General features: G+C 45.1%; 1 protein-coding gene across 1 annotated transcript; it reads right to left on the bottom strand.

Annotated features, from left to right (window-relative positions):
• Window positions 1–828: 828 nt before the first annotated feature.
• On the bottom strand, window positions 829–1,827 carry LOC109765475 (uncharacterized). The gene is made up of 2 exons (XM_020324257.3): window positions 1,224–1,827; window positions 829–1,088 (listed from the first exon to the last, which is right to left on the bottom strand). Exons 1-2 carry the CDS (start codon window positions 1,825–1,827, stop codon window positions 829–831), a joined length of 864 nt encoding a protein of 287 aa, XP_020179846.3.
• Between the last annotated feature and the right edge of the window lie 12,707 nt (window positions 1,828–14,534).

Below are 14,534 nucleotides of genomic sequence, written 5' to 3'. Positions count from 1 at the left end.
CCGTCCTTGCCACCAAATCAGCTGAATCAGCACGCCGCCGCCGCATTCAAGGGGTGCATGCGTGTGCCTACGACCACTTCAGCGCCTATTTCCAGTGCGAAAACCGTGCTACTCCCTCTGTCTAGGTTGTAAGTCATCTTACGAAAATCAAATAATCCCAAAACACTTAGGTGTGGTGCATTAACTTCTACCTCGTTTCTTGTTTCTTGACATAACAACCAATAAGAGATGTGGGGTGTGCATACCTTTAATGACTTGAGATTACCAAACACGACATGCAGTGGTTAGTTCATTGCATGCAATACTATTAATTAACAAATAAACATTAAGTTCTCTCGTTTTCTCCTCCTCCTTGGTCACGGTGCACAACCTAAGATGACTTATTCACCTAGACGGAGGGTGGCTTTTCACGTTCAAGATGGCGGACATCATGGCGGTTTGGCCGGTCGATGGACATCGAGGGTGATTAACCTTTCATTGACGTTCTAGTTGTCGTCGTCGGAGGGGTTCACCTTCGATCAAGAGGAGACCCTCGTGTATTGGAACTCAGTCAACATCAACTATGTGTAAGGGCATCTCCAACGGCAACCCGTAAATTTCCTCACGCACCCGTCTGCGAACAGGGGGCCAGTCCATGGACATGGATGCGGGAGGCCGCCATCCAACCATGGCCGCATACATCCGGCATTTCTCATTATATTTTTAAGTCCGCATGAACAAATAGCCGCATACAAAGTGTACGGACGTTCAAATAGCCACATGCAGCAGTAGTTCAAATTTAAAAATATTCAAATATTACATCCCAACATTATTTTCCCTGTTCACCGCTCACTGATGCTCAATCAGATCTTCCTTCAGCCGCTTGTGAGTTGGTCGATGCTGAATTTGTTGATGCATTCGAATAAACTCTTCAAATGTGGCCCGATTCTGGTCTAGAAGTTGGATAGGATCACCCATGTTCTCAAATTCTAGAGCTGCGGCAGCATCGTCACCCTCATCCTCGACGATTATGTTGTGCATGATCACACAACATTTCATCACCTCCCACAAAGTATACAGATCCCATTGTTTAGCAGGTCCACGAACAACTACAAAACGGGCCCGCAAAACTGCCCCTTAGACATCCTTTTTAGCTACTTCTTGTTTTTTGGCAAAGTGAGCCTTTTTCTAGCCAACTGGGTTAGGGATGGTGCTGACAAAGGTAGCCCACGGAGGATAGATACCGTCAACCAGATAGTAGCTCATGTTGTACTCATGTCCATTGACAGTTTGGTAAGGATGAGCTTTTCCTTCAGTCAGCCTTGCAAACAACGGTGATCGCTGCAGCACATTGATGCCGCTGGGAGACCCGGGCATGCCAAAGAAAGCGTGCCAAATCCAAAGATCTTGTGGTGCAACTGCTTCAAGAATTATGGTGGGCTTCTTAACATGACCCCGATATTGCCCTTGTAAAGCCTTCGGGCAGTTCTCCCATTTCCAATGCATGCAGTCAAGAGACCCAAGCAAACCTGGCCACCCTCTTGCTTCTGAGATTGCCAACAGCCTCTCCGTGTCTGCCACAGTTGGTTCTCTCAGGTACCGTGGTCTAAACACCCCGACCACTACAGTTGCAAAACTGACCATGGCATCTCCAAATGTTCTCTCAGACATGCGTAGGTACTCGTCCCATGAATCAGCGGCCATGCCATGTGCAAGCATCCGGAGTGTGGCCGTGCACTTATGGTAACCAGAGAACCCAATCGTCCCCACAACGTCTTTCTTCAGGATGAAGTAGTCATCATAGGATAGGACGCCATGGAACAAACGATCGAAGACAGTCTTGCGCATCCGAAAACGCTAGCGTAGATGGCCAGCGAAGAGTGCATCGGGGGCAAAGTATTCAACCATCAGTGTCAAATGCCATGTGCCCTGTTGCGGTTGAGCACTCGATGACCCTTGATCGAGCCCTTGAAATTGAGAACACATTACTCCGCACGCTCCGCATCTTCAAGGACTGCATACATCATCGCCGTCTCATTGTAGTACTCCTCCTCGTACGACGAGCCGTCAGACGACTCAACATACTGCCCGTATATTTACTCCAAATCAGAATCCATTGCTAGAGAGAAGAAGGGAAGACTTTTTTAGCTCCGACAATCCATCGAACCGTTGTCAGCCATGGTGAGTATATCAACAGCGGACGGTACCTGGCGGGGCGGTCGGAGGACAGGGTTTGAGCGGCAATGGAGGAGAAGCAGGGTGGAGTCCTTCTGGAGTGCTGGAGGTGACGGACACGTAGAGTTCCCGCAGGGGTGCGGCGTGGCGGTCGGGGTGGTGGAGCGGCGGCTAAGGCAAGAGAGAAAGAAGGAAGAAGAGAAAATGGGAAGGATGGAGGCGCGAGGACCGAGAAGGGTTTTGGGTGGGCCGGGGTTGTTGGAGTTCTACGTGTCTGCTATCCGGACTCCCGCACCCCCACTTTTGTCTCCAGTTTGCGGAAGAAAACGCGTCCGAACCGTCTCGCGGACCTATACAGGCCCGCGTTGGATGGCTTCGCCAGTCCGGACAATTGCGAGCGGTTTGCAGGTCCGCCTTGGAGATGCCCTAAGACAAGTATAGAGTAGTAGTGATCTTTTATGTTTGAACAAGTAGTATGATGAAATTTTGTGTTTAAGGTTTAAATCTATGTAATGTTCGGATGTTTGTTTGAATTGATCTATGCAATATGCTTTCCAAAAATAATTTGTTTTTAGGGCATCTATTGAAGTTGGAGTTCTTTGGAACAGTTTTGGGTGTTGTAAAATTAACTTTGACGACCTTTAGGTGCCCTATGCACCTATCGGTAATTCTCTAAGGGAACAGTGTAGAAAGGAAGAACATGAACTGGGATGAATGTAAAATTGTATCGAGTCTTTGGAGCATACATTTATACAAGCATTATATATCCTTGAAGAGCGTGATTCCATAAGTCTTGGCGTCTCTACTTCTCCAAATCAAAATAATAAAGTTTTTTAAGAAATAGTAAATTACTAGAAATGGAATTACCCTTTAAGAAGAAAGAAGATAATAATAAGATTTACACACAATTACGCAGAAACTGCGATTTTTTATAATATGAAAGAATACACATATAATTGTGGCATTTTCTCAAAAAATAAGCTTCCTAAGAAGGAATGAATTTGTACCATTAGTATTACCTTTTAAGAAAGAAATGAAAAAACTAAAATAAAATCAAAATAATGAATTTCTCTAAGGAAGAATGAATAAGTGGCATCGGTAATACCCTTTAAGGAAAAAGAATAGCAAAAAAAAGACACAACTTGCACATGGTTTGCAAAGAAGTTGCGCTATTTTTATAATATGTAAGAGTAAGCATATAATAGTGAAGTTTCACAAAAAAAGTAATTTCCTAAGAAGGAATGAATTAGTGGCATTGATAGTACCCTTAAAGAAGAAAGAAAATTGAATTTCCCTAAGATGAAATAAAAACTTAAACAAAATCCAAATAATGAAGTTTTCTAAGAAAAATGTATTAGTGTCATTGGTTTACCCTTTAAGAAGGAAGAAAATGAAAAATAATAAAACAAATAAGGAGCTAATTTGCAAACAATTCACACTAAAATTGCATGTTTTTATAATATGCAAGAATAAAAATATAATAGTTGAATTTGCACAAAAAGAATTTTCCTAAGAAGAAATGAATTGTGGCATTGGTATTATCACTAAAGAAGAAAGAAATAAAATAAAATAAAAACAATCAAAAGTCCAATTTTTTCTTGAAAGGATGAATTAGTGGCTTTGGTATTAATCTTTAAGAAAAATAAAGATGAAATAATACATAAAAAATAAAAATAATGAGGTTTTATAAGGAAGAATGAATTAGCGATATTGGTATTAATCTTTTAGAAGAAATAAATTAAATTAATAACTAAAAAATAATAATAAAAGATTTGCTAAGGAAGAATAAATTAGAGGCATTGATATTACCTTTAAAAGAAATAAAATAAAAAATTTAAACAACCAACGGCAAAAATTGCACACAATATTCACAAAATGCGTTTTCAAAAATATTGAAGAACAAACATATAATAGTGGAATTTTCGCCAAAAAAAATCCTAAGCTGGCGTGAAGTAGTGGCATTGGTTTTATCCCTTGAAGAAGAAAGAAAATGAAATAATAACTATTTTTTTCTTCAAAACAAGGCACAAAGAATTTGTAGCATTAGTATTACCCTTTAAAGAACAAAGATAACACAAAAGTTTGTTTTTAAAACGTGCACATAACTTTGCTCTAAAAATGTACTTTTGTAGTATGCAAACAATAATCATATATAGTGCAATTTTTGCACTGATTGCATAGTGTTTATGTGTATACATTTATACTCACCCAACATCCGAAAAATACCCACAGAACAAAAATAAAAACCAAATAACAAAAGAAAACGAAAAGAAGAAGCAAAAAGACATAAAAACAGAAAAAATATAGAAGAAATAAAGGGATAGAGAGGAGGGCTGGATTGCATAGTTAATGGACTTTGGCCCAGTAGCAAATTAATTGACCCTCAAATATAGGGCGTCGAGAAAAGCAAACATAGCACCGATAATCCACTTCTGAGCCCAGGCTCAGCTGCTCCCGTGATGACGAAAAATATCAAAACAAATACTCGAAAAATTCAAAAAAAAATCCATTTATGGTGTGATGGATAATTTGATGCGTGAAGTTCGCTCCAATTTTCAAATCATTTGAACATCTGAGCAGCTCTCGGCACCGTTCTGACCCGATTTTTTGAAGTTTACTGTTCACACACTGTTAAACCGATTTGTCTTTTGGCTGAGAGGTACTCAGATGTCCAAATTATCTGAAAATTGGGGCGGACCTCACACATCAAATTATCTACCACACAATTTTTTTTCAATTCTCTAGTATTTGTTTTTGATTTTTTTCTAACCAGGTGCAGATGAGCCTGGGCAATGAAACGCTACACTCGCCTAGCACAACAAAAATCAACGACCAAGAAAGACTGACCCAAATTATCATTCAGTTGACTGACATATAATAACTAAAGTAAAGGGAATAAGTGTAGAAAGGAAGAACACGAAGTAGGATGAATGTATAATTGTATTCAGTCTTCTGAGCATACATTGATACAAGCATTATTATATGCCCAGAGAGCGTGATTCCATAAGTCATGCAAGGGACGGAATTGCGCGGGATTCTCAGCTATACACCATATTCAATAGCGGGAAAATACATTGTGTTCGAACAAGTCAGCCCTTGAATATGGTCGAATTCAAACACGAGACATACCATACTAGCCTCGTGCGCCCACGCAATTCTGCCGCGTGAATCGAAATGGATATTTCGTGCGTGCGTACCCATACACATTCGTTTGCTTCTGCGTGCCCCTACCACATAGCCCCACTGGAGCTCCAATTTACTGCCTCTCGGTCGCGTGCCTTCATATGCTTCTGAAACCCTTCAAGGATTTATCTCCATAATTTTCCCATCGCCGCACACCTCTGTTTCACCAAGATCCAATTTGAAGGCCATTTCTGGTACACTGCCAGAGTGGGAAATCATCACACTGACCATCTCCATCAACTTGAAAGCCATCATGACCACTTGTGAGTAGTTTTCATTGGACTATGGGTCCATAAAGTTGCTAGATGGTTCTCTCTCTTCTTCTCATACAAACATCATATGAGCTATCCTACATGATTGTGATCCATCAGATCTATTTATGAATTCTTTTGAGATCTATTTGTTTATTTATTTGCATAACTATTATTCATATATACCCTCCGATCTATTATCTCTTTCTCTAGCCAAGTTTGGGGTTTGATCATCAAGGGAGTTGTGTATGATAGTTGGATTCAACCTTGCAAGTAAGCTACCGTAGTGACAAAATGTGGAAAAAAAGACCTGTACTATTGATAAAAATATGGTTTCATAGTTGTCCTTTGAACACAGGGTGAAGACAATATATCATCTACTTCATGCCATCGTTCTCTGTTTTACTTAATATTTTGAGATGCATGCTGGATAGCAATCTTGGGGTGGAGTGCACATAGATGTTGTCGGATAACGGTTTATAGATTTAAGGACGTGATGACCATATGCTAATTATGCCATGAATAATCATACTCATAAACATTGCAATTTATTCACCACATCGTTGCTTATCTTTTGAGAGAGACCACTAGTGAACCTATGGATCCTGGTCCATCTTCATCCATAAAGCTTTCAATATCTTTTACTTTCCTTGATTTTCATTTTTTCCATTAATTTCCGCCAATCATTCCACCATTGCATTTATTTCCTTTTGTATCTAGCATCACTGACAACCTCACTAGTCTTGTTGGGGGCACAAAGAAGGTTTTGTATTTGTGTGTGGAGGTACTGATCATTGGTTGTAATTGCGTAGCTACCGTGGATTAGATAAACCTTGAGGCCACTCAAGGGGAAGCTGCTGCTTGCTGCAAACGCTTGCATTTGGGGGCGCAACACCTTCCTAGTTGAGTGGAAGCATGTCTCAAGTGTTGAGCGCACGATCGAACGTCTATATAAGTGGAGCTATACCTGCAATGAGTGTATATGAGTTTTGCTCCGACTAGGATTGCAAGTGTTGTATCTAGCCACTTGTTCAGGCCCAAGCTATGCGACTGGACCTAGCAGTCTGTAGCTCGGTGTTCCTACCATACATACCATTAGAGGTAGTGCGCTTTTGCTACTCCGGCGAACTAGTTCGACGGATCCGGTGATCAAGCTAAACGAGTGAGATTGACAACAAGGAGGAGACGAATTCAGTGATGCGCCGCTCCAACCCTTGTTCCATTATAAGGACGTCATGTCTAGTGGTAATCTCGTGATCTATCTCCTACGAATGCACCTGGGTGATCTGCCGTATATGCATGGGATTAAATCTTAATTTGCTAGGATTAAATCTTAATTTGCCGTATATGCATGGGCGTAGCCCATCAGCTAGCACTAGTGAAGGACTTGCAATCCCATAAGCTTTATATCGCATGTGATATCACATGCGACCCATCAATAGTGATCAATGGAATCAAATGAGGGCAATCGTGGTATCTATAGCCTCGTCTTAGGGAGATTCAGGAAAGAAGAATGGTTCTAATTTTGATGTCAGTAAATTAGTTAAAAGCTCTACGTCGCTTTACAGTGGTCGTTTTATTTGCCTCCTCGAGCCTTGGGACTCTTCCATTGTACACATGAATGTCCCTTGAGTAAAGACCACAATTACAATAAAAAAAGAGCTTGCCTTGCCGAAGTTCAGGTACGCGCCGACATCAAGCTCGGGCATGCGCGCAAGGTGCAAATACATTAAATTCGCCTACGCAAATGACCAAAACTACTCTTGACGTAAGACGTAGGAGGGGTCCATGAGGTAATTTGTGGCATATAAGTCCATGGTAATTAGGAGTTATTATAGAATAAGCCAACTCTCCCTCTATCTAGTTGGGCTTATTTAAGCTGTGTTTGTTCCTTGAGATTGTTTTTTGGGATTTCAATTTTCTTGACCCTAGTTCCTTACTTGTACTCAGTTTTGTCCAACCGTCTTTGTTTTCCTCACATTTCCTCTTCACCCTCTACTTGAACCTCACAAATGTCCAAACGGAGCATTTCCGTCCGGTCAAGCCCGTTGACCGTTACATGGATGAGTTCATGACGAGTAGACCATTAAAAATGCTGGCATGTGGGGCCGCTTAAAATGTTGACATGTCAACGGGCTCTTGCTAAAAAACAAACCCATCCTCTTTCCGAATATCCATTTTTTTAGCCCAGGCTCATGTGCACCCTGTGAAGAGAAGATTCAAAACAAATACTAAGAAACATCAAAAAATTCTAATTTTTTTGCATGGAAGACAATTTAGTGCGTGAGGTGCACTTCAATTTTCAGATCATTTTGACACATGAGTTGCTCTCAGCAAACAAGACAATTTGGGTCACAAAAATACATGAACAGTAAACTTTTTCACAGACTCCCAATTTTTCTTTTTTGCTGAGAGCTACTCGCATGTCCAAATGATTTGAAATTTGAGCGCACTTCACGCACCAAATTATCTTCCACGCAAAAAATTGGAATTTTTTGAATTTTTCTACTATTGTTTGTGAATTTTCTGCTCATCGCGGGTGCAGCTGAGCTTGGGCACCGAATCACCTCTTCCTCCTCCTCCTCTCTCTCTATTACACGTGGGACCAATAGAACAAAGGGAAATAGGAAGAAAAAAGCTCCCTAGCTCTCTGGCCATGCCGGCGGCCACTAGACACGGCGGAGGTGGCTCCGTGGCTTGAGGCAGCCCGCAGTCTCCCGCATCAAGGATGCCCTCCTCGCTCTTCTCGCTACCGCCCTCGCTCGCACACTCCCTCTCCCTCTCTGCTCTCTCCTCCCGGTGGAACCCTAGCGCCGACTGGGACGGAGTCGCGCACTCGTCTCCGACCACCCTGTCGGTGTACAAAAGTAGGGGCCTTTCTGTACCCCTTTACTTGTGCACGGGCAGTCGTAGCCGCACCTACGGCCGGGCTTGGCGGGGCAGAGGAAGGGAAGGTACAAGGCTGCCGAGGCAGCACTCAAGCCAGAAGTATGAAGAGCAAAGCGGCAAGGTGGATTCCCCCCGGCAAAACCCTTGCCGGGGCGACTTGCCCAACACCAGCAAGGCCGCCACCCTTGAGCCTGAGAGTCCTGACACCATCGACAAACATCAAGACCAAGGCTCAGGGGCGCCTGCGTGGTGGCATGCAGATCTTTGTGAAGACCAAAGACCTGCAAATCTAGATGGGAACCAGAAGACGAAGACCCCCGGCAAGATCCTTGCCGGGGACAGACGAAGACCCCCGGCAAGATCCTCGCCAGGATGGCCACGAGACCCCTAGTAAGATCCTTGCCGGGGACGCCCAGAAGACCCCGGCAAGACCCTTGCCGGGGGCATCTGCGGGTCCACAACCAGGCCCGCACCTACCAAGGTTTCGCTGTCCCACGGCCGTTCCGACGTGGCAACCAGCCTGCCAAACTAGGCACGCACCTACGTGGCAGCAAGCAACCTCTAGGCTAACCAGTCAAGCACCTGCGTGGTGGCATGCAGATCTTCGTGAAGACCCTGCCACCGCACCAGCGCGGCAGCCAGCCATCCAGCGTGGCGCTGCATGCCTTGTCAGCTTGGACGCGCGTCGAAGCAAGGCGAGGTGGTGACGGACGGGACGAGCTTCTCATCATCAAAGACCTCCCCCTCGGCCGGCGCTCTGGTGTCTGCCGTCCCTGGGAGGCGGACGAACAGATCGTCGCCCACCTTCAAGTACTTGCCTGGGGAGGGGGTTGCGGAGGAGGAAGGTTGGTCGTCAACCACCCCCTCCCCGGCAGTCTCCTTGGCGGTCTCCTCGGCAGCATTCTTGCCGGCTTCCTCGGCAGCACCCTTGCCGGTCCCCTCGGCAGGCCCCTTGCCGGTCTCCTCGGCAGCAGCCTTGCCGGCTCCCCCGGCAGGCCCCTTGGCGGCTTCCTCGGCGGCGGACTTGGCGGCCTCCCTGGCCGTGATCTTGGCGGCCTCCGCTTCGGCGTCCTTGGCGACCTCCTCAACGACAGTGTCGATGTCTTCCTGGTCCATCGAGGGAGGGTTTGGAAACCAGGAAGGGGAATGAAGCAAGGCCAAGATCAAAGTTCAGAACAGAGAAAGGGGGGCAGAGCCCGCAAGAGAAATAATCGACAAAGAAGAGATACCGGTTGGGACCGGCCTCGGCGAAGGAGGCAGGAACGATGCGCGTGGCAGGATGCCCCGACGTCTCCCTTCCCCACAGGGGCCTGAACTTCTCCTTGAGGAGGAGCGCGTCGAACGTCGAGGTGAAGAGGGTGTACTGCGTCCGCAACTCCACCAACTCGCTCTTCGGCGCCCCCTTCCCTCCAACGTCCTTAGCCGCTCCCTTGCCCGCCTCCTTCCCTCCGTAATTCTTGGCCGCGCCCTTGCCCTTACTTTTCTTGGGCGCCATGGCGGCTGAGAGGGGATGAGGGATCGAGGGCAATGGGGGCGTGGCAGCGGCGAGCGGAGGCGAAACCTTTGATTTGTGCTTGAAGAAGAAGAGGGGAACGGCGGTTCCAAGATTGGAAAAGGCGCAGAGGGTAAATGAACAGCGCCCCCGTGGTTTCCTCTTTTTCTATGGGGAAGACGCGGGCCGCCTCTTTACTATTCTCCGCAGGGTGACGCAAGCGTGCTGCGGCCACTCCACGCACGACCCCCCCGTCACGCACTCGATGCGGATCGTGGGGAAGCGCAACTGGAGAAGAAGTTACTACGGTAAAAACTCTGCCACACCTGCCCGCGCACCATTCTGGGCCTGGACCAACAACGCTTCACGCTTATGTGTGGCCCAGGTCCGGGGGCTCCTGTCGGTGTACAAAAGTAGGGGCCTTTCTGTACCCCTTTACTTGTGCACGGGCAGTTGTAGCCGCACCTGCGGCCGGGCTTGGCGGGGCAGAGGAAGGGAAGGTACAAGGCTGCCAAGGCAGCACTCAAGCCAGAAGCATGAAGAGCAAAGGGGCAAGGTGGATTCCCCCCGGCAAGACCCTTCCCGGGGCGGCCTACCCAGCCCCGGCAAGAGCCTTGCCGGGGCGACTTGCCCAACACCAGCAAGGCCGCCACCCTTGAGCCTGAGAGTCCTGACACCATCGACAAACATCAAGACCAAGGCTCAGGGGTGCCTGCGTGGTGGCATGCAGATCTTTGTGAAGATCAAAGACCTGCAAATCTAGATGGAAGCCAAAAGACGAAGACCCCCGGCAAGATCCTTGCCGGGGACAGACGAAGACCCCCAGCAAGATCCTCGCCGGGACGGCCACGAGACCCCCGGCAAGATCCTTGCCGGGGACGCCCACAAGACCCCGGCAAGACCCTTGCCGGGGGCATGTGCGGGGCCACAACCAGGCCCGCACCTACCAAGGTTTCGCTGTCCACGGCCGTTCCGACGCGGCAACCAGCTTGCCAAACTAGGCACGCACCTACGTGGCAGCAAGCAACCTCTAGGCCAACCAGTCAAGCACTTGCGTGGTGGCATGCAGATCTTCATGAAGACCCTGCCACCGCACCAGCGCAGCAGCCAGCCAGCCAGCGTGGCACTGGATGCCTCGTCATCTTGGACGCGCGTCGAAGCAAGGCGAGGCGGTGACGGACGGGACGAGCTTCGTTGCCATCCCCGATAAAGCAAGAGGACACGTAGGTGGCGCATTAAATGCGTTTGTCCCACGATGTCAGGGATAGACTTGTACACTGTAGATGCTTTCGACCTCCTATGTGCCACTGTGGCGACCCCTTTGACATATAAAAGGAGGCCCGAGGCGTACTGAGGAAGGATTCGGACTTTTTGGACTGGGCATGCACCGCAGCTAGTTCAAGAAATCAAGAACACCAAATATACACCAAAGCAGGACTAGGGTATTACGCATCGTTTGCGGCCCGAACGTGGGTAAAAATCCCCTCGTGCTGATCTTTTAGACCTGCTCTTTGCGCAGCTCCACGCCTCGCCAACCGTAGTAGGGATTCCATGTGATCCCATAGGTGTCGTTTTCCCCGACACACCCCGACGAATTTGAGCACCTCCGAAACTGCCTCACCATCCTCTTCCATCCCTTGAGTCGTATCTGCTTTGATGTAGTGTAACAACCAAATCGACCGCTTTGTCTCCGACTCAGGCCGCTGCAATTTAAAAATAAGATTGAAAATTGAGCTTTTGCAATTTTCAAATTAAATGGACCATATCCATGTCCTATTTCCATATAAGGTGACAATATTTGGCACAAACATGGGGCTTACCATGCCAAATAAGACTGCCAAAGGAAGATTCCAAGATTTTGTTATAAAATTAAATAAATCATTTTTCAAGCGCCAAAAATGGTTTTTTTTGTGAAGCAAATAGCACATCTAAGATTGAAAATTGAACCTTTATAATTTCACATGAAATGGACCATATTGGGGGCCTATTGCCAAAATGTTTTGAGTTTTTGAGCTTTTTTTGCTATATTCCATTGATTAAATAAATTTCTAGACGTTTACCAAGAGTAATTCAAAATTGATCTACAAGTGTGTTATAGTTTGGTTACAAAAAGTGGGAAAATCATTTTAAGGTACTTAGGTAGGATTATATACAATATTCATAAAAAAAGTTGAAAGATTCAACCCTTTTCTATGAATATCCATGTTCATAATGTTGACCCCATTTTGCAAAAAGTGAAAGAAAATGAAAAAAGAGTCAAAAAATGCAATCCTTTTGCATGGAGTCCTTTTATATGTACTAGGTTTTAGGAAAAATAATAAACTAGGAATACAATGATTATTTTAAAAAAGTGTTGACAAAATGGACTACCATCTATGAAGGTTCATGGCTTTCAAGCCAAATGACCAAGTTCATGGCTATATCCATGTCATATTTACATATAAGGTGACGATATTTGGCACAAACATGGGGCTTACCATGCCAAACAAGATTTTTGTTGTGATTTTTTTTCATTTTTCAAGTGCCAAAAGAAGTTTTTGTGTGTGTGAAGCAAATAGCCAAATAATATGCCAAAGTTAACTTATCCATTTTTCACACAAAGTAGACCATATTGCCAAAAGATTTTGAATTTTTGAGCTTTTTTGCCTATATTCCATTGATTAAATGAATTTCATGACATTTAAAGAAAATAATTCAAAATTGTACTACAAGTGTGTTATAGTTTGGTCCAAACAATTGGGAAAAAATATTTTCAAATAATCAAGTAGGATTGTATGTAGTATCTACAAAATAGTTGAAAGATTCAGAGAGCAGCGATCGGTGCCCAGGCTCGTCTGCACCCACGCTGAATAAGAAATACTAGAAAAATTCAAAAAATTCCAATTTTTTGAATGGTAGATAATTTGTTGTGTGAGGTCCGCTCCAAATTTCATATCATTTGGACATATGAGTGGCTGTAGGCAAAAAAAAAAATACAAATTTAGGTTCTGTAAAAAACTTTTACTGCTCATGTACTAATTTGACCTAATTTGTCTTTTTTTGCTGAGAGCTACTCATATGTAGAAATGATCTAAAATTTGGAGCGCACCTCACACATCAAATTATCTACTATACAAAAAACAATTGTATTTTTTTCTTATTTTTTATGAATTTGTTCTTGACCGGGTGCAGATGAGCCTGGGTCAGAAATGGATATTCGAAAGATTCAACACCTTTGCTATAAATAGGAATAAATACAAAATGAATTTAGGAACTTGAATCAACTGAACTAGATTTAAAATTAATATTTTATCATTTTCTTAAGTTGATTGCAAATTCAAAAAGGTATCAACACTATTCGCACTTAAAACCCGTATAGAGCAGGTCGACCCAATTATTTAAAGCCCGCACCGAGCAGCGCCAAGGTGTCCAAGTGGGCTCACTCGTTGGGCTCTCATCCAAGGCCCACTCGCCAGGAACCCACCCAGGTAACGGTCAATAAGTTTGACCCAACGGAAATGGTCCGTTTGGGCATTTGTGAGGCAGGGGTGAAGATAGGAGGGGAAAAGCGAGGCATGTTAAGGAGACGGGACAAAACTGAGTAGTGCTAAGGAACCAGGGCACGGAAATAGAAATCCCTTATTTTTTTCATCTCTCCTTCATCTTTGTCTTGTTGACTTGACTTAGTTTCTCAAACTTTATTGACTTGGTTTGACTTTTATAATTTGCATATAGATGATGGCAAAGACTAGATATGATCCCAATAAGATTAACTATCCCCCCAACATTCTTATAGTGTTGATCCTACAGATGAAATATCCTACCTAGATATTTTCCTTAAGAATTGTAATCCTTTGAAATCCATAAGAAAATCTTTCAATCAAAGAGATTTTTGGGGAAGCCTTCCGAGGTAGGGAATTTTTCTACAAGTGAATTTCAGACTAGATCAGTGGGGAGTGGAAAATAATTGTTGACGTGGAGGCTCCATCTTTAAACCTAAATTAAACAAGTTCTTATAGATAGAAGGATTTTTAGTTTGTTAGCGTACGAGGTGGGAAATTCCTTATGGCCAACTTAAGAGCATCTCCAATAGGTTTCGCGTGATAAGGCATGGCCACTTTTGGGCCCAAATAGTGCTCCAATAGGTGCCCTATATGTCAAAAAATTTACTTCAAATTTGCAACACCACCAAAATGGGGCACCAAGTGTTGCAAGTATGCAACACCTGTGCGGCTGGAGTAAAACAAATAGCCGCACCCCACCTCCATGCGACAGCCGCACTACCGCCGCACCGTCGCTGCCGCCAAATAAGCTGAATACGCACGCCGCCGCCGTTGGATCTGCCCCCTTCATCGCCGCGCGAACCCATTTCGCCGCACCACCTCCACGCTGTAGCTGTCGCACGCTCGATTCAGCCGTCATTTGTCCCCAAGCCACCCACGCCCATCCCCACCCGACGCCGCACCACTTATGCGCCGCCGCCTTCTCGTCTTTTCCCTCGTCACCGTACCCCCACCTATGCCATGCCGCTGGACCTCAAGGCCAAGACCAAGACCAGCTTCAAGGGGGTGCAGGCACGTGGCTAC

The sequence above is a fragment of the Aegilops tauschii genome, chromosome 2 (assembly GCF_002575655.3).
Source record: "Aegilops tauschii subsp. strangulata cultivar AL8/78 chromosome 2, Aet v6.0, whole genome shotgun sequence".
In the NCBI taxonomy this organism is placed as follows: Eukaryota; Viridiplantae; Streptophyta; class Magnoliopsida; order Poales; family Poaceae; genus Aegilops; species Aegilops tauschii.
This window is presented reverse-complemented; position numbering and strand designations above follow the sequence as displayed.